Source organism: Pseudorca crassidens, chromosome 13 (assembly GCF_039906515.1).
Source record: "Pseudorca crassidens isolate mPseCra1 chromosome 13, mPseCra1.hap1, whole genome shotgun sequence".
Classification (NCBI taxonomy): domain Eukaryota; kingdom Metazoa; phylum Chordata; class Mammalia; order Artiodactyla; family Delphinidae; genus Pseudorca; species Pseudorca crassidens.
Genome location: NC_090308.1, coordinates 68,346,891 through 68,373,013, shown reverse-complemented (window position 1 = coordinate 68,373,013; position 26,123 = coordinate 68,346,891). Strand labels below are relative to the sequence as shown.

The 26,123-nt window shown below is 35.0% G+C and overlaps 1 protein-coding gene across 5 annotated transcripts in view; it reads left to right on the top strand.

The window, feature by feature from the left end:
• The window catches only part of ZNF292 (zinc finger protein 292), an 89,035-nt gene that overhangs the window by 47,900 nt on the left and 15,012 nt on the right, over positions 1 to 26,123 (top strand). For 2 of the 5 annotated variants that reach the window (XM_067702631.1, XM_067702632.1), the window contains 4 exons: positions 383 to 518; positions 15,416 to 15,618; positions 22,066 to 22,202; positions 24,463 to 24,604. In XM_067702631.1, the coding sequence (XP_067558732.1) occupies positions 383 to 518; positions 15,416 to 15,618; positions 22,066 to 22,202; positions 24,463 to 24,604 (618 nt within the window). Of the gene's footprint in view, positions 1 to 382; positions 519 to 15,415; positions 15,619 to 16,206; positions 16,288 to 21,502; positions 21,585 to 22,065; positions 22,203 to 24,462; positions 24,605 to 26,123 lie in introns of those variants that run through there. The other 3 variants (XM_067702633.1, XM_067702634.1, XM_067702635.1) reach the window with 3 other exon arrangements.

Genomic DNA, 26,123 nt, shown 5'->3' with positions numbered 1-26,123 from the left:
TTTATTAATGATAGAAGTTTTTTTGGAAATTTTTTTACTAACACAGAGGATATAAAACGTGTAAGGTCTTTCATGCTGTGGATACTCTAATAGCTTCCTTGAGAAATAACTTTGCTCTCGGTTTAGATTTTGGGGAGAAAATAATATGAACTTATTTCTAGAAATACATTTTATTTATTTAAAATTTATAATTAATATAATTCTTGTCCTTGAGATTCATCTTTAAAAATCAGAAGTAAAGGATTCAGCACTTTGTAATGTGACATGAAAATTTTAAGATAAAAGTCTTATTTTTCAAGAGTTTAGTATTATATTTAAAGCCTGATAAGCTTGCTTTTGAAAATCTGTTGTAATTCTTTGGATGTTTATTTAATATTTATAGGTAGCTCATGAAAAGCTGATGGAGAATGGCAGCTGTGAATTGCATTTTTTAGCTACTCTAGCTCAAGAGACTGGGGTGTGGAAAAACCCGGTACTGTGCACTATTCTTTCCCAGGAACCATTGGATAAGGATAAAGGTAAATTTTCTAGAGAGCAGAGAGAAAAAAAAGAATCATTAGACTAGAAATAAGTACTTAAAATTGTTTTGATATAATTCATCTCAAGATATTCCAAGAAGGACCATTTAATTAAATTTTATATGAGGTGCTTGAGGCCCTTCACCTTTTTTTAATTGGGGGAAGATGTGTTTATAGGATTATATAATCTTAGAGTAACAGTTTTTTTCTCAACATTATTTGATCAGAGGAATTCCCTCTGTAACATCCTGACAGGTGGCAATCTAGCTTATATTTGATAACTAACTTATTTGACAGATGGAGAAGCAGAAACAGGGTAGTGAAATGATTTTCCTCAGAATAAGAAATTAATGCGGGAACTCTCAAATCTTCTGTCTCTGAGATTAGTACTGTTTCTCAAACAGCGTTTTTTCTCAGACTTACTTTATACTGCTTTGTTATTATTGTATGAGCTTAGGCAACAAAGATCCCAGTCAAACTCAAACTGGCAGGTAGCCTATCAGAATTAGATGGCTAAATCACTAATATGTATAACACTTAATGTTCAGAATTCAAAAATTGTATGTGCTACGAAGAAGAGCACAATTATTGTCATTGGTACTTTTCTTGAGATTATTTAGGAAAGTGCCCAGATTCTACCCCAAGTTTTCCCAAGGTATTTAACTAGAGAAGTAAATAAGCTTCTTCCATTGTTTATTGATGTTTTCTTGTTAACTGATGGCAAACTCTAGGTATTTTGCTATGTGATAGCAATTTCTGAAGGCTCTGAGAAAGGAGTTCATTATTTGTTAACTCTTCTGGTACTTAGATATTTACCAAAAGGCTTCTCAGCTAATCTGGAAACTTCTCTTCAAGCTGGTTGTTCCTACCTGACTCTCCTCTTAAGATTTCTCCCCATTTCTGGATAGTTTTAGCAGTGTTATCTGTTTCTTAGTTTTCACCAAAAGTTTATTTTTATTACCTCCCTTCCTTTGTGTATATCCACAGATTAGCTACATTGTTCTCAGACCCTCATTATTTAAAATAGGAAGAACAACAACAACATTTAAAAGTTGAGAATCTTGGAGTTGTTTTGCCTTTGTCATATTAGTTTTTTATTCGCAATATATTACCACCACCATGTTTTTATTCCTGTAACCAAATTATACTTTTTAGTCTTCTCAGCTTTGGAAATATTGGACATACGATATATTAATAATAATATCAGATTACATTGTATAGTTCCTTACAGTTTGAAATGTGCTTTTATGTGCCTGCTTTCATTTAGCCTTCACAATGATCCTGGGGAAAAAGTGGGATCTTTATTGTCCCTATTTTACAGGTGAGAAAATGGAGGCTCAGAAAGATTAGTTCTTTTCTACATCACATTGTCAGTGATGTGAGGCAGAGCCAGGAATTGAAGTGAGGTCCCCAGCTTCTCTCCTTTTTATATTATGCCATGTTGCACCCAGCCTAATAAAATAAAATTGCACCTAGCTTAAATAATTAACTCCTTTTTTCTGTTGTTGGTTTCTGAAGACTGTCTTTGCCAAACTCACACATTATGCTAACGCAGGAAAATGGAACCTTTACCTTAGCAGAGATTTAAAATTTACCTTAAAAGAATATGTGCTCAGTTTCCTTATTTGTTTAAATGTGCCTAACATTGTTTCTGTTAACAAATGTCTTTGCCTATCTCTGTGCTGCTTTATTCCATGGTCTTCACATGGCATAGCTACTGGAATAATTTGGACTGTGCAGGCAAAAGGAGTTTCTACAATAACAGATGGATTGTAGGTAGCCAGATTTCATTACAACTCGTGAAGCAACCAGAGAGATGTTACATGACTGAGAGACTCTGCAGCCGTAATCTTTACTTGGTTCTCCATTATTTAGAATACTTCTTTGGTGGGAGTTATTCTGTGGGTAATCACATAGACTAGAAGTGTATGCTTATTTCCTCCTTTGAAAAACTTGAAGGAATTAACATTTTACACATACATACTAATTTATTTATATTTTCAAATTGGATTATTCTACAGCATGTGGAACTTTTAGCGTTTTATATGATATATCCAGCCCCTTGGTTTAACCTACACTAGCCTATAGCAAGTTTGATGAGAAGAGCTAGAGCTCAGACAGTAATCAGAACACCATAATAAGCTGTGCTCATTAGTTTCTTTATAGCAAAGCCTTTGAAGGTTTGATGTACTATTTGAACAGTAGATGATCTACTTAATCTTGTTTTAAATAATTAATTTTTATTGACTAATTTTAGAACTACTAAAGCCCAGATAAACCAAGAAATGCTCTTTGATTTAGGGACTGGGGGTGTGTGGGACTAAATTAAAAATGCTGGTTTCACCTTAAGGTTTTAGTATCCTAGAATAAGATAACTCTAATAACTAAATCAGCATAATTCAAGTAGATGTCCATTGAATATCACAGGATCTTTAGGCTTACATATTACTTTTGCTTTTCTTTAGTTATCATCTCAGAATTGGAAAGGCACTGAATGCCCATTTATTTTTTACCCAATTTTAACTCCCTTCTAAAACATCACTGATAAATAAATGGGCCTTTGCTTGAAGACTTCTAGAGAATGGTAACTGTGTAATTCAGTCCATTCATAGCCTGCTATTAGATAATCTTCATTGTGTAAATTGTGAAAAACTACATTCTTAGAGTTGCCATCCTTTGGATCTAGTGCTACCCCTAAAGCCATACCTAACAAAGTACAAATCCCTCTTTCGTGCCATAGCAATTGAGATGCTTAAGGATCGTCATCATGTCCACACTTAGTCTTCTTTTATTCTAAAGACTAAAAGCCGTCCTGGTGTGGCATTATTTTAAATCTACAGTCATGATTCCTGACGTTTTAGTGCATTTTGTTTGTTGTTCTTATTCATGTGTAATTCTCAAAACTTATGTGTACCCCAAATGCTATCTGGCAGGCTCTGAAGTCATTGGTACTCTCATCCCCTTCATTTTAGTGTTACTTAAGATGACGTTACCTTTTTGGGTGGCCTTATTCTCACAACTCAGCGAGGTTACTAAAATCACAAAAATTAAGAAAAAAGAAAACTACTCTTAAATTATTTACATTTTTATATGTTGTGTTTTGGCACACAAAGTAGTCTTTTTTTTTCTTTTTAATTTCACTGTGTTAGATCCATTCTGCCTCTGCAACTTGTCAGTATCATTTAAAATCTTGATTTTGTTAATTCAAGATTTTTGTCCTTCCCTGTTTAAGCAGATCTTATTAGGATACACTCTGTTGGCATCCACCTTCTTTTTTTTTTTTTAATTTATTTATTTTATTTATTTTTATTTTTGGCTGCGTTGTCTCTTCGTTGCGGTGCACGGGCTTCTCGTTGCAGTGGCTTCTCTCATTGTGGAGCGCGGGCTTCAGTAGTTGTGGCACGTGGGCTCTAGAGTGCAGGCTCAGTAGTTGTGATTCACGGGCTTAGTTGCTCCATGGCATGTGGGATCTTCCTGGGCCAGGGCTCAAACCTGTGTCCCCTGCATTGGTGGGTGGATTCTTAACGACTGTGCCACCAGGGAAGCCCGGCATCCAGGTTCTCGATAATAACCATTAAAAAGGTCATATCCAAAAACCTACCCTATGGGATACTTATAGAAATCTTCTTGCTTGCCCTTCAGTCTTTTAGCCAATGCCGTTTGATTATGGTTGTTTCATCAAATTCACCTATTTCCTTATGTCTGGTCCATGGCTCTCCTTTTTGTCTATCAGGATTTGATGAAAGACCACAAGAGGTACTTGGCTAGAGTTGTATTAAGTAAGATTGTTTAATATTGAGGTTAGTCTGATCTAATTAATTTTTAAATGAACTTTTTATTTCAGAATAGTTTTAGATTTACAGAAAAATTGTGAAGAGTTTCCAAATAATCCACAACCATTTTTCCCAACTGTTAATATCTTACATTAGCATGATACATTTGTTACAATTAATAAATCAATATCGATACTTTGTTACTGAGTAAAGTCCGTACCTTATTCACATTTCCTTAGTTTTTACCTAATGTCCTTCTGTTCCAGGATCCCACCCAAGATACCATATTACATTTAGTTGTCATATCTCCTTAGGCCCCTCTTGGCTGTGACAGTTTTTCAGACTTCCCTTGTTTTTGATGACCTTAGCAGTTTTGAGGAGTACTGGTCAGGTATTTTGTATCCCCTCAGTTGGGATTTGTCCGATGTTGCTCTCATGATTAGACCTGGGCTTATGGGTCTGGGGGAGAAAGATCACAGAGGTACAGTGCCATTGTCATCACATCATACCAAAGGTACATATAATCAACATGATTTCTCACTGTTGGTGTTAACCTTGGTCACCTGGCTGAGGCAGTGTGTTTGTCAGGTTTCTCCACTGTGGAATTACTTTTTCCCCCCCCTTTCCATGCTGTACTCTTGGGAAAGAAGTTACCTTGTACAGCCCACACTTAAGAGGTGGAGAGTTAAGCTCCACCTCCTCGAGGAGGCAGTATCTGCACAGATTATTTGGAGTTCTCCACAGGAGATTTGTCTTTTCTTCCTTATCTATCTGTTTAGTCAATATGGACTCATGAATTTTTTTTTTATACTTTGGTGATAATCCAGTACTACTTTATTTTGTTGCTCAAATAGTTCAGCTTTGGCTCCCAAGAACTCTTTGAGTTAACTTCTGTGTCCCTTTGACATACCCCATCATTGTGAGTTATGTTTTTTATTTGAATACTTCCTTGTTTTCTGGCACTACAAGATGCTCCAGGCTTATTGTGCATATTTCCTGCCCTAATCCTAGAATCAGCTATTTCTCCAAGGAACCCTAGTTCCTTTTATTGGAGAATAGTATTGATATTAGAAACCAAGACCTGGTAATTGGGTCTGCTCATTGCTACTGAGGTGTCATTGCCTCTAGGACCTCTCAACAGACAAAGTAAGAAAATATATGTAAGTATAACTAATCTGTGTGTGTACACATATCTATAAATGTTTCTGTATGTAACCAGCTGTATCTGTATTAAACTAAATGTGAGAGTTTATACTGATGTCTCCAACTCTAATCTATATCACATGGATTATTCTAGCCTTCTCGCTTACCTGTAACCTCTCACTTCAATAGAATGTCATATAATTGGAATCATACAGTATGTAGCCTTTTCAGAATTACTTCTCTTACCATTGGCCATCCATATACTTAATCAATTCTAGTATACATGTATAGTGGTTTCAGAATTGATAACCTCTACCCCTGTGGGTACAGTTCCTCTTTCCATTCTTGCTGACTCCACTCATCCAAAGTTAGGTGAGCACCCCATTTTCCCACCTCTTTCAGTGAAGTTCTTTCATTACATTTGTAAGACAGATTCTTTTGCCATATTCTGTGTTCTATCCTGGACTTCCCAACCGTCTAGATATTTTTTTTAATTTGCATACCTTGAGTCCTTCTTCATGCTGTAAAGTTCTGTGGGTTTTGACCAATGCATAGTATCATGTATTCACCATTACAGTATCATACAGAATAGTTTCACTGCCCTAAAAAAATTAACTGTGCTTCACTGATTCAACCCTCTCCAGAACACCTGACAACTACTGATCCACTTACTATCTCTATAGTATTGCCTTTTCGAGATTGTCGTATAATTATAGACTTTTCAGTCTAGCTTCTTTCACTTAGCAGTATACATGTAACATTCATCTATGTCTTTGTGTGGCTTAATAGGTCATTCCTTTTTATTGCTGAATAGTATTCCATTGTGTGAATGTACTGTAGTTTGTTTATCCATTCACCTATTGAAGGACATTTTGTTTGCTGCCAGTTTGGGGCATTTATGAATAAAACTGCTATAAACATTGGATGCAAGTTCTTGTGTGAACATAAATTTTCACATCAGTTGGGTAAATACCTAGGAGTAAGATTGCTAGGTCATATGGTAAGACTATGTTTTGCTTTGTAAGAAACTGCCAAACTGTACTATTCTGCATGTTGCTCTACATTCTCACTGGCAATTGGTGTTGTCTATTTTGGGAATTTTAGCCATTTTAATGGGTGTGTAGTGATATCCCATTGTTGTTTTAATTTGTGTTTCTGTACTGACAAGTGATACTGCACATCTTTTCACATGAATATTCGCCATCTGTATATCTTCTTGGGAGAGGCATCCATTTATATCTTCTGCCTACTTTTTAATTGTGTTGTATTTTCTTTTTAATTTTTATTGGAGTATAGTTGATTTACAATGTTGTGTTAGTTTCTGCTGTACAGCAAAGTGAATCAGTTATACATATACATATATCTACTCTTTTTTAGATTCTTTTCCCATATAGGTCATTACAGAGTATTGAATACAGTTCCCTGTGCTATACAGTAGGTTCTTATTAGTTATCTGTTTTATATATAGTAGTGTGTACATGTCAATCCCAATCTCCCAATTTATCCCTGCTCTCCCTTTCCCCCTTGGTAACCATAAGTTTGTTTTCTACATCTATCACTCTGTTTCTGTTTTGTAAATAGGTTCATTTGTACCATTTTTTTAGATTCCACATATAAGTGTATCCATTCGATATTTGTCTTTCTCTGACTTACTTCACTCAGTATGATAATCTCTAGGTCCATCCATTGTTTTCTTTCTGTTGAGTCACAGTTCTTTGTTATATTTTGATACAAGTCCTTTAGCAGATAGGAGTTTTGCAGATATAGTCGGTTTACTCTGTGTCTTGTCCTTTTTCTTTACAGTGCCTTTCAGAGAGCAGAAGTTTTAAATTTTAATGAAGTCCAACTTATCATTTTTTTCTTTCATGGATTGTGCTTTTGGTGTTTTATCTAAAAATAATTACCAAACCCAAGGTCATATAGATTTTTCTCCTGTTTTCTCCTAGAAGTTTTATAGTTTTGCATTTTATATTTGGGTCTGTGATACATTTTGAATTAACTTTTATGAAAGTGTAACCTAATTTATGTTTGATGAATCTGTCTTTGCTCGTAACAGTCATGCTTTTTTTCCTGACCACTCACAAGCCATGTTTTTTTTTTTTTTTTTTTTTTTTTTGCGGTACGCGGGCCTCTCACTGTTGTGGCCTCTCCCGTTGCGGAGCACAGGCTCCGGATGCGCAGGCTCAGCGGCCATGGCTCACGGGCCTAGCCGCTCTGCGGCATGTGGGATCTTCCCGGACCGGGGCATGAACCCGTGTCCCCTGCATCGGCAGGCAGACTCTCAACCACTGTGCCACCAGGGAGGCCCACAAGCCATGTTTTTAATATATTAATTTTGAGACTCTTAGGAATATATCTATTCCTCTAGTCTACAGTTTGCAAAATGTACCTTAAGCCCCATTTTGAAAATTACATCTTCCCATCTATTTCCATTTTCTCCATTGTTTGTTCTGCCTTTTCAATTTAAAGCTTATTATCAGAAGCACCATAAGAATAAAGGAATCCTCTTTTTCTCTGTCATCATAAATAATACATAATCAAACCCAAGGAGCAGGTCCTTCTGAAGAAGTTACCCATCTCCACCACTTTGATTACATTCAGCTTTTTTGGTGAGCTAGGGGTCATCTTGAGTTTTAGCTTTAATAACAGTCCTTGGTCCTGAGCCTGCTGCTTTTCCTTCTTCTGTATATGTCATTATTGTAAAATCTAAACTCTGAAAGAGCTCCCTATTAACAGTCACACTGAATTCCTTCAGCCCTTTCCCTTCCACTTCTATTTTGGAATAATTTGCAATGGCATAAATTGTATTTTTATTAGCTTGCCTGTTCTTTCTTGAATCCTAAGCCCTATGGTTCTCTCTCTTTTTTTTGAACCCCTTGGTTTTCAAAGGAAATTTCTAAAGCTTCAGCTTTTCCACAGTACTTATAAATCCTCCAGAGCTTTGTGAGAAAATAAGTCTTTTTTTCAGTAATAAACTTTGCCTTTTAAAATGAGCAGGGAAAAAGTGCTGCTAGGTTTACCCGATATTAACATATGTAAAATGTAATTATATTTTAAAGGGAGAGGAGATGGGAGGAGAGAACAAATGGTAACTAATAATTTCCAGGTAAATAGTGTGAGGCCAGATCTGATTACATGCAGCTGAATTTGTTTTCTAATAGTAAATCTCCAGTTCTTTTGCTCATTGATACTTTTCCTATATTTTTCATGTGTGTGTTTATATCTTTACATGTCTATGTAGAGAATACCAAAAGGGGTGATTCTGAGACCTAGACTTACATTTGTTGACGGTTTTTTTGTGTGTGTTAGGACATTTCTTATAGAAAGTCACTAAAAAGAACACCTTATAGACTATATACATTTAGTACTCTTAGAAATACAGTTTTCTTAACTTGTTTCTATTTGGTTGTCTTTTTTGGGTTTTTTTTGCTTTGTCTCTCCCTTTTGCTCTTAACTGACCTTGTTATAAAAAATAAATCAGTGGAGCATTTTAGATTTTATTTTTAAAAATCACTGCTAAATTAGATTGCCTTGTGTTTAGGTTTTACTTGTGTATAACCCTTAGATCATTGAGGATCAGTGACTCTGGATAGAATTAAGCTGATAAAACTTAACTGCAGTAAAATTGTGAAAGTGTTCAATCTCCCATTTCAGGCTGATGCTTTATTTTGCATTTTGTTAACCTTAATAATATTCTACTATTACATAATGAGATATAATATGGTGACCACCAAGATTTTATTTTTACTAAAAATGATTTTAAAACATACACTCATTGGCTTTTCTAAACATCCTAGAAAAATTCATTATTTCTGTTGTGATGAGAATATTTCATAATGATGTTACGTGGATAAAGTTGTCAGAATTTAATTAAATATAATAGTAATAATTAAATCTTATTTCACACAAATTTTAGGGTTACATATTTACTAGGTTCATCTATATCATGGAACATTTTTTTAATATTTAAAAATTCTGATTTATATCAGTCATGTCAAAGGATCAGTTATGATCATAACTTAATGACTTAATGACAAAGCAAGCAACATGATTTAAGAAATTCTGAAATCTTCAAGTGAAAATTCTGTTTATTGTATATGTAGCTTGTTCTTCCAGGAAAAGGTGAGAGGTCAGGTGAAGATTAAGACTATCCCTAACTGGTAATTTGAACACTGAAATATAGTTACCTTAGAGCAGTGGTTCTTAATCCTGGCAGTGCTTAAATCGCCTGGAGAGTTTTTTAGACATACCAGTGCTGGAGGCCTACCACAGACCAATTAAATTAGAGTCTCTGGGTTTGAGCCCCAGGCATTAGTACTTTTTAGAAGTCAAGATAATTGTACAGCCAGGGTTAAGAATCACTGATATAGAGCTTAAAGTGTTAAGTTTTTATTAAATTTCTGAATTTGAATTTTTTTGTCTAACAATGCTGAATTGATTTTTAATGCATTTTTTTCTTGTGGTAAAAAAAAAACATAAAATGTACCATTTAATCATTTCGAAGTGTACAGTTCAGTAGTGTTAAGTATGTTCATAATGTTTTGAAACAGATCTCCAAAACTTTTTCATCTTGCAAAATTAAGCCCTGTTTTAAACAACAACTCCCCCCTTTCCCCATCCTTCACTTCCAGCCCCTGGTTAATCAACATTCTACTTTTTGTTTCTATGACTTTGACTACTTTAGATACGTCATATAAGTGGAATCATACTGTATTTACCTTTTTATGAGTGGCTTATTTCACTTAGCATAATGTCCTCAAGATTCAACTGTGTTGTAGCATGTGTCAGGATTTCCTTCTTTTTTAAAGGTGAATAATACTGCATCATATGTATATACCACATTTGTTTATCCATTTATCTATTGATGGACATTGGATTGCTTCTGCCTCTTGGCTCTTGTGAGTAGTGCTGCTATGAACATGGGAGTGCAGATATCTCTCTGAGACCCTCCTTTCAGTTCTTTTGTGTACATAACCATAAGTGGGATAGCTGGACCACATGGTAGTTCTATTTCTAATTTTCTGAGGAACTTATAGACCGTTTCCCTTAGAGGTTGCATCATTTTATAGTCCTGTCAATAGTGCACAAAGGTTCTAATTCCTCCACATCCTCACCAACACTTATTTTCTGTTTTTTTGTTTTGTTTTGTTTTTGATAATAGACATTCTTTTGGCTGTGAAGTGATACCTCATTGTAGCTTTGGTTTGTATTTCTCTGGTGATTAGTGACGTTGAGCATTTTTTCATATGCTTGTTGGCCATTTGTATATCATCTTCAGAGAAATGTCTGTTCAGATCCTTTGCCCATTTTCAATTGGATTATTTGGTTTTTGTTGTTGAGTTGTAGGAGTTCTTTATATATTCTGGACATTAACCCCTTATCAGATATGATTTGCATATATTTTCTCCCATTCTGTAGATTGCCTTTTCACTCTGTTGCTTCTGTCCTTTGATATGTAAAAGTTAACTTTGATGTAGTCTCATTTGTTTTTTTTGTTGTTGTTGTTTATACCTTCTTATCACATCCAATAAGTCATTGTCAAATCCAGTATCTTGATGCTTTTCCCTATTGTTTTCTTCTAGGAATTTTATAGTTTTGGGTCTTACATTTAGGTCTTTAATTCATTTCAGGTTTTTTTTGTTTTTTGTTTTTTAATTTTATTACTTTTTTGGCCACACCTTGTGGCATGTGGGATCTTAGTTCCCCAACCAGGGATCGAACTTGCACCCCCTGCAGTGGAAGCACGGAGTCTTAACCACTGGACCACCAGGGAAGGCCAGGTTTGTTTTTTTATATGGTGTAAGATAAGGGTCCAGCTTCATTCTCCTGCCTGTGGATATCCAGTTTTCCCAACACCATTTGTTGAAAAGACTATCATTTTCCTATTGAGTGGTCTTGGCACCTCGTTGAAGATTATTTGACCATATGGTGAGGGTTTATTTCTGAGTTTTTTCTATTCTGTTGCATCACCTACATGCCTATCTATGTGCCAGTTTTGATTAGCTTTGTAGTATATTTGAAGTGAGGAAGTGTGAGACCTCCAACTTTGTTCTTTTTCAAAATTGTTTTGGCTGTTTGGGGTCCCTTAAGATTCCATATGAATTTTAGGATAACTTTTTCTCTCTCTACAAAATAGCCATTGCAGTTTTGTTGGGATTACACAGAATCTGTAGATTGCTTTGGGTAGTTGGACATCTTAACAGTATTAAGTCTTCCAGTCCATGAATATGGGGATCTTTCCATTTACTTGTGTCTTCTCTAATTTCTTTCAGCAATGTTTTGTAGGTTTTAGTGTACGACTCTTTCACTCTCTTGGTTAGGTATATTCCTAAGTACTTTATTCTTTTTGTTGCTATTATAAAGGGAATTGTTTTCTGAATTTCCTTTTCAGATTGTTCATTGTTAGTGAATAGAAATGCAACTTATTTTTGTGTTTTGATTTTTATATCCTACAACTTTGCTAAATTCGTTTATTAGTTCTAATAGTTTTTTGGTTTTTGGGTAGAATCTTTAGGGTTTTCTACCTATAAGATTTTGCCATCTGCAATCAGATGATTTTATTTCTTCCTTTCCAGTTTGGATGCCTTTTATTTCTTGCCTAATCGATCTTGCTGAATAAATTTTAAGAGAAAATATAAATTGTATTTTTAAAAAGGAATAGATGATGCAGATTCATGTAGGCCATGATGGTAATTTTGGAATTTACCCTTTGAAGTCAAAGGGACACCACTTGGGGGTTTTAACTAGAAGACAGTCCAGCGTGTGCTTTAGGAAAAAGAAAAGGCGCCCTGCATCCTAGTGGAGATGTGATGGAAAGAGTAAGAGTGGCTGCAGAAGACTAGTAGAGTGCAACAAAGTGGTCTGATAGATAAATGATTTGGGCTGGGAGGTGGGGGTGAGTAAGTGGTTGGTGTAGGGATTGAGAAAAATGAATAGAATTGAGTACTTAGGAGTTAGAAGTGACAGGATTATATGGTGGATTGTAGGTTAGGATGAGGAGGAGGCAGAAGAGAAGAACTTTAATGCCAACTCTTAGTTCTGGGCTGAGGTACCACATACTGTGGTGTAGAGATGTTTGTATGCAGAGTTTGAGATGCTTGTGAAACAGCTGCCTAGAGATACTGTAAGGGGAATTGTGAGCAAATCTAAGTGTGGAGATATACACCCAGTAAACAGGTTGACTCCACTTTGCGGGGGAATCCAGGACCTAGTCCTAAGTTTTGGTGCATGGTACATGATCAGTTAATATTTGGGTAAAGATTTATCGCAAATATTCAACTTATATATTGTAATATATTTAAAATTATCTTCCATGTTTTTCTTTTTTACTATTATGTAAGTAGCATTTTATGGGAAGAAGGCCATTATTACTTTTTTAATTGAACTGGCTGAATATCATTCATTTACATTGCCATTTTATGTCATCCAGCTCTCAATAGGCTTGAATGTAGTAAACCTGCATTTTTCCCCAAGTACATAAATACAGACAAAATAGATAAAAAGGCTACACAAGTAAAATTCAAGGTATTTTTTCATTTTCTGGGATGGGGATGGGTAAAGCAGGGTAGGGAGTGAAATTTGATGTGACTAGGTAGTCAAGGATAAAGATAGCAAAACTTTTTTCATAAGTCTGGTAGTCTTTGATGTGCTATTATAACTCTGTAAGGAAAACATGTCCTGGAGTAGAGAGAAATAGAGAAAGATACAGAGGAATTGGGACAAGGAAAGCGTAAAAGAAAAATGGAGAAAAGTGAGGGGAGTGAGTTTCCCTCCCCTGAGGGGGAAGTTCTGAATTGAGTATTGTTGAATGTAATCTAATTTTGATCTGTTTGAAACATGAGCTTCAGGATACATTATTATTTTCCTTTAAAAGCTAATGCTACTTCACAGCTCTTTACTGCTATGTAGTGATGTTCTGATAACTAGTAGACACACTAGTTAAATAAGAATTTTTATTTTTTTCTCATCACACCACTGTGTTAAGGTGGAAGTTGCAAGACCCCATTATTCTGGTCCTGGTTCTGTCATTAACTGGCTTTATGACCCTAGAAAGTCACTTGCCTTCTGTGAGCCTCAGTTTACTCATCTGCCAAATGATGGAGCTGGACAAAATGATCTATAAAGTTCCTTCTGCTCTAATATTCTGTATTTCTTCGAAATCAATTTTGCCCTAAGTGTGGCAAAGGTTTCCCATTGTTTAAAAACACACACACACACACACAAGTATGTTTTGGAATGTATAATAATAGCATATATTCTGCTATACTTGTTAGTACAGAAATTATTTTGTGTAATTGTCGTTCTGACTATACATGCTGCTCTTTGAGATTTTAGGGACTATTTGAAATTCCTTCTATTAAGATTGTCATTAGTTTTGTTAAAAAACTTGCCACCTTTAAATAATGTCTTTGCCATGATCTTCAGAGTTTGTTGATTATGAATTTTTGTGGGAGTATTTGAAATAATTCCCAGACTTTTTATTGCTAGTTTCCTGGAAACTCAAGCTATATTTTAAAGTCTGTGACTTATAGCTGGAATAACTTTATTTTAACTCTCTTTCCTTAAATTTGTCATTGAAAATCTTTACAGATTTTACTTTGGCCATTGAACTAAACTGTGAAAAGATATTTGCCATATAACTGTCTTAACCAGGATCGTGTCATATTAAAAAAAGAAAAGTAATGCCCTGTATATGTCAGACATATCATCAGAGGCACCAGAGGGTTATGCAGATAGTGTTATTTATCTGTGTTCAGTCTTTATACTTTTTGGTTTAGTTTAATATGTAAAGAATAGAGAGTCGCAGATACAAAGGTCTAGACTTCAAGAAAAGGATGAAATTTGTGATCCTATGTTAAATTGCTTACATGCTCATGGTTTTAATACTGAGGAGCCATAATCATACTATTTTATAGAAGAGTATTTTCATAGTGGAGTACAGTTAGATCTAAAAAAATAAAGGTACTAGAGGGTAGGAAAGGATATTTAAAGAAGAGAAAAACATCTCTTATTTTCCAAGTTCTAACCCCAAACTTACTCACTAGACATGTCTTCCAGTCTGTTCACAAGTGAGAAATTGTGTATTTTATAGTGTTTATAGGGCATTTAAAATTTTATTACTGAAAGCCTTCCAAAGGTTTCCAGCTAGCCATCACCAAGTAAATTTTTAAACACGATTTTCATCCTGGTAAAGAAAACTTAGGGAAAAGTTTAAATTTGCATTTGTTAAAATTTAAAATCTCCTTCACCAAAAAAAAAAGTTAAATTTTTATTTGTAGTTGATCAAACAAGCACTAGGAAATTTAAGATTTCAACAGAACAGAAATTTATTATGCATTAGTGGGTCTTAAGCAAGTGTTGAGGTTTGTTGATTGGTATTTTAAAAACCCACAGAACTTTCAGCAGACTACCCCCACCCCCTTATTTATTTTTCCATAGATATTTAAATTTGTTCTACGACACTCATTAAGGCAAGGTAGACTTCACCTTTGTAAAATGAAAAATACATTAACAGTATTGAACACAATATTAGCTGAATTTCATCTTCTTGAATATCCAAACATCCTTTTGTGGTTTCCCATGTAAGTGTGTAATGTCCTAACTGCAAATTTCTAGAAATGGTAACGCCTGGTAATCAAGAATAAAGGCTGTGGGGAAAAGAATTTAGTATTATTTTAAAAACAATGAGTTTCAGAATTCAATGTAAAATTATTTTTATAATCAGGAATTTAACTCACCTCATTGTAAATGGTACTTTCAGGGGCAAAAATATTTAATGCAGCTCTAAAAAGTTAGCAGCATTAACTCCTTCTGCTTATAAGATCGAGTATTTTGTGATAGCCTGAGAGTAATAGGAAACTGCAACAACAACAAAAAAGAGTTTTCGTTTCTGTGCTTTAAAAAAATATTCCTTGTAAGTATTTGTATTGCAAATGAACTATTACCAAATGTTAATAATCTATTATGTCTTGTTTTTTAAAGTGAATGAATTTTTAGCTTTTGAGGGTCCCATCTTGTTGGATATGAGAATTAAACATCTAATCAAAACAGATCAGTTAAGTCAAGCAACTGCTCTAGCAAAGCTGTGTTCTGACCATCCAGAGATTGGTACAAAAGGTAGTTTTAAGCAAACTTACCTTGTCTGTCTTTGTACATCATCACCAAATGAAAAGTTAATCGAAGAGGTGAGTATGTTTTCTTTTGTTAGTAATTATTTTTTAAAGTGAAGAAAATAATTTTTAATTAGATTAGAATGTCTTTGACTTCCATTTCTCTTAGTGAAGAGCCATTGTTGTCAGTCTTAGATCTGGGGTGTGCTCTTAGATAGTGATTCTAAGCAGCTTTCAGAGTTATACGTAAACATTTCACCTGGCTTCTATTTTAAATAATTTGGCTCTTTTAACTGCTTTGGCTAAATTATGGGAAAGATGGCGGTAGCTTAATTTAGTTAGGATGTTTATATTAGTTAGTGTTTGGGCCTTAATTTCAGTTTTACCTGACTTCAAGATACTTGCAGATTTTTTTCTAACTGGCTAATTTAAGTAACTTAAAAAATTTATATGACTTCCTGCTAGGAATACTTTCTCTCTCTCTCTTTCTCTCTTTCTCCCTATATATCTTTCTCTCTTTATCTGTCTATATATGTAAATACTTTATTTGCATATTTAATGTAAAACTTTTTCTTTGTAAGACAGGTGATTCTGTTTTGTGTTTTTTTACTTCTAGTTGGCATAAAGCATAGTATTCATGTATTTGTGTATTTTATACTACAGAATTCAAAAAGTAGAATCATGATCCAAATGGGAATTTTGCAATTGGAGGACTCATAATTCCAAAATGAAGTTGGAGACAGGGTAGGAGAATTGAAAGTTGTTGATCAAAAAGCAGGGAATATGTATATAAAGAGTATAGATAAAACTATAATACATTGGACAGTGTTGTGTGAACATTTAATGTATATGTGTCTTATATCTCTAATATACATATCTTTCGACTCCAGAGCGATAGAGAATGGAGAACAAAGGGATTGTGGGACAGATTTTAGGATATACAAAGAGAGAAGCTGAGATAAACAACAGAGAAGACAGTTAACAGAGCATGCATGATCCCCTGAGTAGTCAGAGAGAGATTGTAATCAGAGTCCAGAAGAAGGATAACCTCGGACAGAAAGCTAAATGCCCACATGAGGTTAGAGGCTGTAATTATAATGGTGATTGACTTTTCTTGAGAATAGAAAATAAAGAGGAAGATGATAGCCTTGGACTGAGATTAGAAATAAGCCTGTTGTGTATGTTGAGGATAATGAGGATACTGGGAGAGTGATGCCAGGTAATTTCTAGGCCGGGTGGAGTAGAGCCAAGGGCTCTAGCTTAGTTAGGGGAGATATCATTAGTTTAGACCTTAGCTGTTATTTTCTTCAATAATTTCTCTTTTGTCTCAGGTAATGGCTTTTTAATCGCTGTATAACAGGAGCTAAATAGAAGATAGAAAATTTCTTATTAGTTCAGGATAACTTTGTAGACAAGTTCATTGGCAGCTGTATCAAGTTTCTTGGGATAACAGCCTTTGAAATGTGTGTAACATTGTTTTTTAGTCTTTAAATAAATTAGTTATTGTGATGCTGCATTTTAGATATTTTTCAGCTCCACTAAAGTTTTCATTATCAGTTCAGTCCCAGCCCTTAAGTCAATCTGTCCATCCGTCCATCCTTCCTTCAGCAGATTTTATTAAGTAAGAGATGTGTGCTGTCTAAACACTGAGGGAATTTAAAAGTAAGGCATAGGTCCTACCCTAAAGAAGCATAACTTCTAGTAGGAATCTATCTAAAGACAGGGTGGTTAGGTTAACTTTGAAAGTCCTGTTTGAAGTTGAAGACTGTGAATTTGTAATCTCCAGGAAAAATCTCTATTTCTAGCTGTCTTGAATAATCAAAAAATCTTGCAATACTGAACTTAAATTCCCTTTTGGTCTAATTATCCAGAGTTAAGTACCAGCAGCCCAGCCTACTCTGGGAGAGCCTCAGAAAAATTCTCTCTGAAGACCCTGGGTATCTCTGATGTCATACGAAATTATTTTTTCCTTCTCTTGTTAAGCAGGTGGAATTAAGATATTTCATGTTCTTTAAGCAGAGTTCGCTCAAGTCTCTTTCCCACCCCAGGAATAAAACTAGATCACATAGTGTAGAACGGGATGGGATATGTGTAAGTCTACACATTCCTTGTTAAAAATCCCTTTTTGCTTAGAGATTGTTTGATTACTCTTTTATGTTTCTATTACAAACATATAGAAACTGGTTCTTCATTGTTCCAAGTGGAGTAAGTTATTATTTCTGTCCCAAGGAAAGGTAATCACTTTGGAACAATTGCCCAGACATTGCCCCCTTCAGAAGAGGTATGCTACATGACCCGCTTCAAACATTCACTTTACCTGTCTGGTTCTTGTAAACATTTGAGGTCTTTACCCATTCCTTAGAGTAGGCAGGAATAGATATTGGAAAGAGTCAGCCATGGTCTGATCTATAGTCCTTTTGAGGAAATCCTTGTCCAAGTGAGCCAGTAGACAAGGGATTGACTATTTCTCAGGACGCTTTCAGTGTGATAGAGGTAGCAGAGGAATGGGACTGAGATGAATGTTTATCTGGCTTCTCTAGAAGGGATTTTGGCCTGAATTCTTGGTGTAGGTGTAAAAATGAAGCTAGCGTTGTTTATTTTATATCCAGTATTTATTGGTTTTGTCGTCAAAATAAACATAGTGTTAAAAAAGTAAAATCTACCTTGTGTCTCTCTAACCATTATTTCCACATTTAATACTCCTCTGACTAATCATTAAGTGTGAAATTTGATATTTCTGATACTTTTACATACACACACACACACACACTTTAAACATACTTAAACATACCCTGGCTGCTGGTCACTTTTCCTCCTCTTAGTTTGGACATCTTTCCATATCATTTCTTTTCTTTTTTTTTTTTTTTTGCGGTACTCGGGCTTCTCACTGTTGTGGCATCTCTCGTTGCGGAGCACAGGCTCCAGATGCGCAGACTCAGCGGCCATGGCTCACGGGCCCAGCCGCTCCGCGGCATGTGGGATCCTCCCGGACCGGGGCACGAACCCGTGTCCCCTGCATCGGGAGGTGGACTCTCAACCACTGTGCCACCAGGGAAGCCCCTCCATATTATTTCTTATAGATCAACCTCATTCTTTCTCATGGCTGCATAATTCCATAGTATAGATTTATAATATCTTAGCCAAACTAGGGGACATTTAAATTGTTGCCTTGTCCATACATCCTTTCATTCTTCTTGGGGGTATACTGGTAGGGTAAATTTCTGTAAGTGGAATTGCTGGATCAAAGAACCTACACATCTTAAATTAATAAATAGGGCCATACTACCATCCAAAAAAAGATTATGCCAGTGTATACTCCCATAAACAGTATATGAAGTTTTTTCCTTTCCTAACACTATAGATTATTCGTCTTTTAAATCTAGCCTAAGATTTTTTTTTTTTTTGCCGTACGCGGGCCTCTCACTGTTGTGGCCTCTCCCGTTGCACAGCACAGGCTCCGGACACACAGGCTCAGCGGCCATGGCTCACGGGCCCAGCCGCTCCGCGGCATGTGCAATCTTCCCAGACCAGGGCACGAACCCGTGTCCCCTGCATCAGCAGGCGGACTCTCAACCACGGCGCCACCAGAGAAGCCCCTAACCTAAGATTTTGCTACCCTGAGAGTATAAAACAAAAACAAACAGTAGCTAATTATTTTAATGTGACAGGTTTACCATTTAAGTCCCTTTCTAGATGGAAAGCAATTTCATTTTGATAAGCAAAAGACTATTCCTAAAATATGTTAAAGCTAATACATTTTAAAAGTATACTTGGTAAATGTATGTAAAATATTGATGAAGTGTTGTATACTTTTTGAATATCTTATAGAAAGAGCTATATTAAAACATGGAAGTCATTCACATTTTTGAAATGATTTTTATGCTTTACAAAGGGATTTAGCATAGTATATCTTTAACAAACAGATCATTTTAATTGGCTTTAAAATTTTTATTCATATTTCTAAATTTTCTGGTATTAGATTTTTACTCATTTTTCAGAGCAATACAAAATAGCTATCTGTAATGTATAAATAGTTCTTATATTGGTAATCCTTACTTTATGCTGCCTTGGATTATAAAAAATAATTCTTGCTCATTGATGGCTAAATTTGACCTGTATTTCACTTGCACAATTTTAATTAAGCCATTTATTAGTTTAGGTTTCATTTTCTCTTTAGTGTCCTATTTTTTTCAAGTGGGCCACCTAGTGGCAAATCGGGAATGAAGGCTATCAAATAGCACATAGTAAAATTGTTTCCTTAGTATACCTATAAAAAGTGAGGTTTTCTGTATTATTGAATATAGCAGATGTTTCAGTTGGTATGTTGTATATATGTGGATAAATTTATAGAGGCTACCTTACATAGATACAAATATATATAAATATATATATATATATTTTTTATTATTATTATTTTTTTGCGTTATGCGGGCCTCTCACTGTTGTGGCCTCTCCCGTTGCGGAGCACAGGCTCCAGACGCGCAGGCTCAGCGGCCATGGCTCACGGGCCCAGCCGCTCCGCAGCATGTGGGATCCTCCCGTACCGGGGCACGAACCCGTGTCCCCTGCATCGGCAGGCGGACTCTCAACCACTGTGCCACCAGAGAAGCCCTATATTTTTAATTATTAAGTATAAGCTAATGTAAGTAATATCATTGGGAAAATTAATTTCTTTCCTTATATATAATGTACACATTTTGCATTATATGAAAATTCAATAAGAATGGCTTAGGTTTTAGAAGAACAACAAAAAAATATTTGATTCAAAATAAATCAGACTTTCAAGATGTAAGAATTTTTGTTAAACCTGAACATGTAGAATCAATATTTAGTAAGAAAGACCCTCAGTATGCTTGTGCATGTAGAATTCTAGAAAGAGCACAGACTTTGAAGCGAGACCTGGGTTGAAATCTTGACTCTGCTAATTAAGCAGGTAACTTTGAGCAAGTAACTTAACCTCTCTGAGCCTTATCTCTATAAAGAAATAGTATTTACCAGGCAAGCTATCATGTTGATTAACAATGCTATTTCTGAAGAAGCTGGCACAAATAAATGAATAATAATAGTAGCTGCTGTTCACTGTGTTTATTGACATCTTATGTATAAAATGTTAATGATACCTACCTAGTAGAAAAGTTATGATTAAATAATAACATACATATATAAAATGTCTAACAATGCATTTAACTTATTGTAGATATTTGAAAATATTAATTATATAAATATATATTGTTCAGCCCTTTTTGTGTTTGTTTACATAGGGTCACTTAGAGATAAAGATTTGTAAGAAAGAGGCAGACAGAGGAGTAGTGGAAAGAGTACTGTGCCAGGGAGTTCCAGGACTTAGGTTTCAGTCATAACTCTGACACTAACTTCATACTTCCTTTAAGAAATCATTGTTGTTAAACACATAGACTTGGAGTTGGGTCTTTTCTTATCTTAGTGTTTTCTAGCTCAGTGTAATGTATAAAATGGAACCTCTGAATCTATCCCCATGCAATCGTTATCCTCATTACCAAAGATCAACCTCAAGATTACCCTCATTCCCATTCAGACACTTGTTTAATCCTAAACATGTTACATTTTACACATACACACACACACTTTTCCCGTACTCAAAAAGTAATGAGACATAGAAGGTCAACAGGGAGGTGTATAGTTACCTCTGTGGTACATGGGTGCTAGTGGTCTGTATTAATCTTCAATTATTTTTGCCATTTGTCAGTTGTACCATGTTGGAATTAATCTTTCTAATTCTGTGGAACACCAGTGATTTGTGACTGTATGCTGTTTGTCAAATCCTTATCTTACAGCAAATACTTGTAGAGATCATAGGTAAATTCTGTTTTATGTAGTAAATCATTGTAATGAGGTTATAAATTTTAATTTTTAAAAAATAAGCATTAGATGTAAGTGCATAATTAAATGAAGCAAGTTGCCTTCATCTAGGTTATACTTATGCATGCATGACTGTTGACAAGCTTTGAGATGGAATGAATTTATGTGAAAAGAAAAATAATGGAGATTTATAGAAAACTGAGGTGAGCTTCATTTAAAAGTGGTATAGCTACATAAAATGTTTCATACTATACTTGTTTCCCTCCAATAAATAGACACTTTGTTTTTCTAGTCTATATCCAGTAGACATTTCTGTCTTTTTGCTGATTCTAATGCTTTTTAAATTACTGGATAAAGGGGAAGAAATACAAGTAGCAGCTTTTCTTTTTCAGTATTATAGACCTGATTTAATGGGTAGAGGTTGCTTATAATTAGCATTAGTTATTTACATGTAAATGAATGCTTATAAAGGTCTTGAAAATCATTGGTTCTCTGACTTGAAGAAAGATTATTTCTTTAAACAGCAGGCTAGTCATGACAAACTGTGAATTGATAGTGTATGAGTTAATGAGATTTTACTGATGAAAATGATCTGTAAATATCTAATAAAAATTATAAAGTATATTACTGTATATTCTAACATAAAACCATTTTATGGCATATTTCTATATCCTTTCCCTGTAGATTTCAGAAGTTGATTGCAAAGATGCCCTAGAAATGATCTGTAACTTAGAATCTGAGGGTGATGAAAAAAATGCTCTTGTCTTATGTACTGCATTTTTATCACGTCAGCTTCAACAAGGAGATATGTACTGTGCTTGGTGAGTTGATTTTATTTTGAAAGGAGAAGTTTGTTCAATAAGATTACAGGATAGGTTGTGCAGATAGCTTAAGAACATATTTTTTAAAATCTTTTTAGTGTTACAAAGACAAAAAGCTTATTTTCAGATATTATATGCTGTGCAAACTGATTATCAAGTAGTTCATATTATAACTTTAAAAACTTTATATTAAGGACCACACAACTCCTTAGTATACCAGCAGTGATCAATTATGATTAATTTTTAAATGTTGGAAGATGAAAGAAGGGCTTATGTCTAATGCCACAATAAAAATTTTTTCAGATTATGTAATCAACCTCTGATTTAATGTGTATATTTTTGCTCTGCATATTGCAGACTTTTTTACTACATAACTAGCTGCTAGTCATTTATGTGTAGAAATATAGTTCATTTCTGTGAGGTATCATTCTACTTCACTAACTTCATGGTACATTTCCTAGTGGGCAAACCTGTTATATATAATCCTTTGGGAGGATACAGCTAACAGAGATGATGACTTCAGTTAACTCAAAAAACTTAAGATCAACTGTCTTAAGTTAGTGTTAGTTAAAACTGACAATTTATCTGGTCAGTCGACAGCATTATTAGTCTTCAGTGTTGTGTTGGTATTGTGGAAAAACAAAAGAAAATTTAGTTTACAACGTTCTGATATTTAAGGATATTTACCAAGTGACACACGTCATATAAGTGAATATAGAACAGGCAAGCTAAATAAATGGTTGTATAATGAAAAAGACTAAAGTTTATAATTGTAAAGGTTTTCTGAACAGTTGAGCTCAGTTATGAAGGAAAAATTGTATATGCAATACAGAGAAGATTGATATAAAAGGCTGGTAGAAGGATTCTGAAGGGAGAATAAATAACATGTATTTATTGAGGACAAGTAGGTTTTCTATATAACAAATATTAATGATGACTAAGAAATTAATGTGTTATATTGGTTTACAAAAGGCATCAAAGTCTGGGTTTTATATGAAAAGCAAAAGCAGTCTATTAAAAGCCCTTAGTAGAAGGGGGCAAAATAGAAGTTTATGTTCAAGAAACACTGTTTAAGACTAACAGTTGAGAATGGATTGGAGCCTGAACAATGAGGGCGAGTTGGGGGTAGGAAGTGGCCATACAGGGAATTGAGCTGAGATAGGAAAATCAACTAGAAAGCCAGTAAATAGTCCAGCTGGGAAGTTACGACGTGTTCCTGTGGATGTGGGGTGGGGTGAGAGAAATGTTGAAGATAACAGTCTTGAGGATAGTAAAAAGCAGAGGCTGATAGATAGGATCAGTGATAATGATGCATTAAATTAGAAGAAGGGTGAACTGGAAAGAATGTTAATCATCTTTTTCATATATTGAGTTTCAGGTTTCAAAAGAGATCAAAGTGGGGAGGTCTTATAAAGAACTAGAAAGGTGAAAGTGGTCAAGACTGGAGAGACAGATTTTTGAAGTCCTCAATATGAAGGTTAAAATCCAGTAAATGAGCAAGTTATTCAGGTGGATGGTGAAAAGGGCACAGTTGCTAGGAGTGGAATCTGAGGAACTAATAGGAAAGGCCTGTATGGAGGAGAATACTTGAGAGGGGAAGTTGAAGCCAGGAAGAAGATTTTTGTGGAAGTTAACTATGGAGGACAGAAGAGAAATAGGACAATAGGTAAAAGGGAGGAAAATTCATCAGTTCAGTAGGATTACTTTCTAAGAAAATACAGTGTAATTGCATTTGAAATAAATTTCAAAGTTTATTTTTCAAAGTTTCTTTTATTTTTTCGCTGCTGTGGCACAGATTAGTTATTTTCTTCTGGGTTCTGTGTCATCCTTGATTCTTAACATTATCTAATAATTTAAATTTAAGTTAGAAGATAAAAATTAAATGCTTTTTAAAAATCATTATGCCATTGAAGCTTTTTATATATACACACACATTTTGCACTTTCTTATTACTTTAAAGTTCAGATGTGGCCCAAAGTTACCATTTGTATAACTTGTTTAAATGTCAGATGCTTTCCTAGTAAAAGGTAGTGAGTGCTTCTCTGAGATTCAGAAATCTTAATCAGTAAAATAAGTCATATCTTGATTTTTATTTATAATAAGTCTTTAGAAATTGAGATTTTTTTCTTTTAAACCTCATTCCACATATAGAATTGGAATCTGTAACCAGTTTTAATTTCACATGTAATTACGAGCCTGACATGTTCATGATTTTACGTGATAGCTCCAGCTTACTTTTTTACTTTTTTTTTTTTTTAAGGGAACTCACTCTCTTTTGGAGTAAATTACAGCAAAGAGTAGAACCATCTATACAAGTGTACCTAGAAAGATGTCGTCAACTTTCTTTGTTAACCAAGACGGTATATCACATTTTCTTCCTGATTAAAGTTATTAATTCAGAGGTAAGAACGATCAAGGTATCTTATCTTAATTTCAAATATATAAATTACCTTTAATAAAAGACTTTATTATTTTGGCACCTCTTCCAGTGATTTTTGTTTATTTCATTTAGTGCTTTGAACATTGATTTTCTTATTAGTCCTTGATGATACTTGATACAGAGAAACTTAAAAATGCAAATGAGAGCCAGGGGCTTGCTCTTAGCCTGGAGAAAAGCAATATACATAATACTTGCATTTTATCATTCCACAATTTTTACTGCTAGGTGTTATACTATTTTGATAATTGGCTCTATAGAAATTTAGAAAGTGTAAAGAGAAATATAGAGATAGCTTCCTTTGCTAGCAGTCTGGCAGATTACGGTATCTAAAAATCCTTCTTCTACAAAAGACCCAAAAATACTTGATAAAATAAAACAAACATTGTTCTTAATGTATAGCAGCTGAGATTGCAAGAATATTGGGGAAATCCCTAGGCTCAAAAAGAAGAGAAACCTAAAAACTGGAGTAGAAATTTGAGCTGATGCTAGGGTTCTCCTACCCTGGTGAGGATTGGGGTATGTTACTAAGGGGTTTGAGTTTTTATATCCACACAGGGATAAGACAAGAGATGGGAGCTTGGGCCCTTTCAAGTTGGGGATTTAGAACTGAATTCTGTGTTCCCCTCCTTCCCTCCACCAACTTTTGAAATACTATGATTTCATTGAAAAGTGGACTAGAAAAATATTATACTGTGTAACACAGGTGATGATAGGGAACCATGTGCATGTCCGACTGGACTGTGGGTCAGAGGAGGGAAATGTTTTCCCTAATAAATTGTAACCATAGGTCTGCCCTCACACGATTTGGGGTCCACATTTACCCTGCCGTATAACCAGGAATCCCCACACCAGGTGAGTGTCAGGGAGGAAGACCTTTTCCTCTCCCTTTTCTTCTTAGTTATGTTGGCTGATCTAAGAATTAAACTGACAGAGGACAGATTAACAAGAGAAGATCAGGCAAAAGTTTAATAACATGTATACATGGGAGAGACCCAGGAAAACTGAGTAACTCGTCAAAATGGCCGAAACTCTCACCTTAAATACCATCTTCAGCTAAAGACAAGAGGATGTTGGGTGTAGTGGTTTAGGGCTTCAGAGGGGAGGAAGGCAATTCACATGAAGATGGAAAAGCAGTGTTTGGTAAACCAATGGTGTGCCGGGCCATGCAGAGACTATCAGACACGGTGGACTCTGATCTCCAGGCCCTGCAGAGTTTCTCCCCACCACCCCTAGCCCATATTCTTTGCAGAGATCTCTGGTGACAGCTCTATTCCAGAACAGGCCCTCTGTCTAAATTCTTTTAGGCAGTAACAAGTAGGGGTGGCGGGTAACAGGAAGAACTTCCTTAGTCTTCTGTTTCTTAAAAGTAATCAGCCTAACATAATCCTCAGGTCAAAGAGACACATTTGGTGGTGACAGATTTTGCTCCCTTACATAAGTAGTATTTAAGAAGGTAAGGATGGAGTCCTGGGCTGGTAATG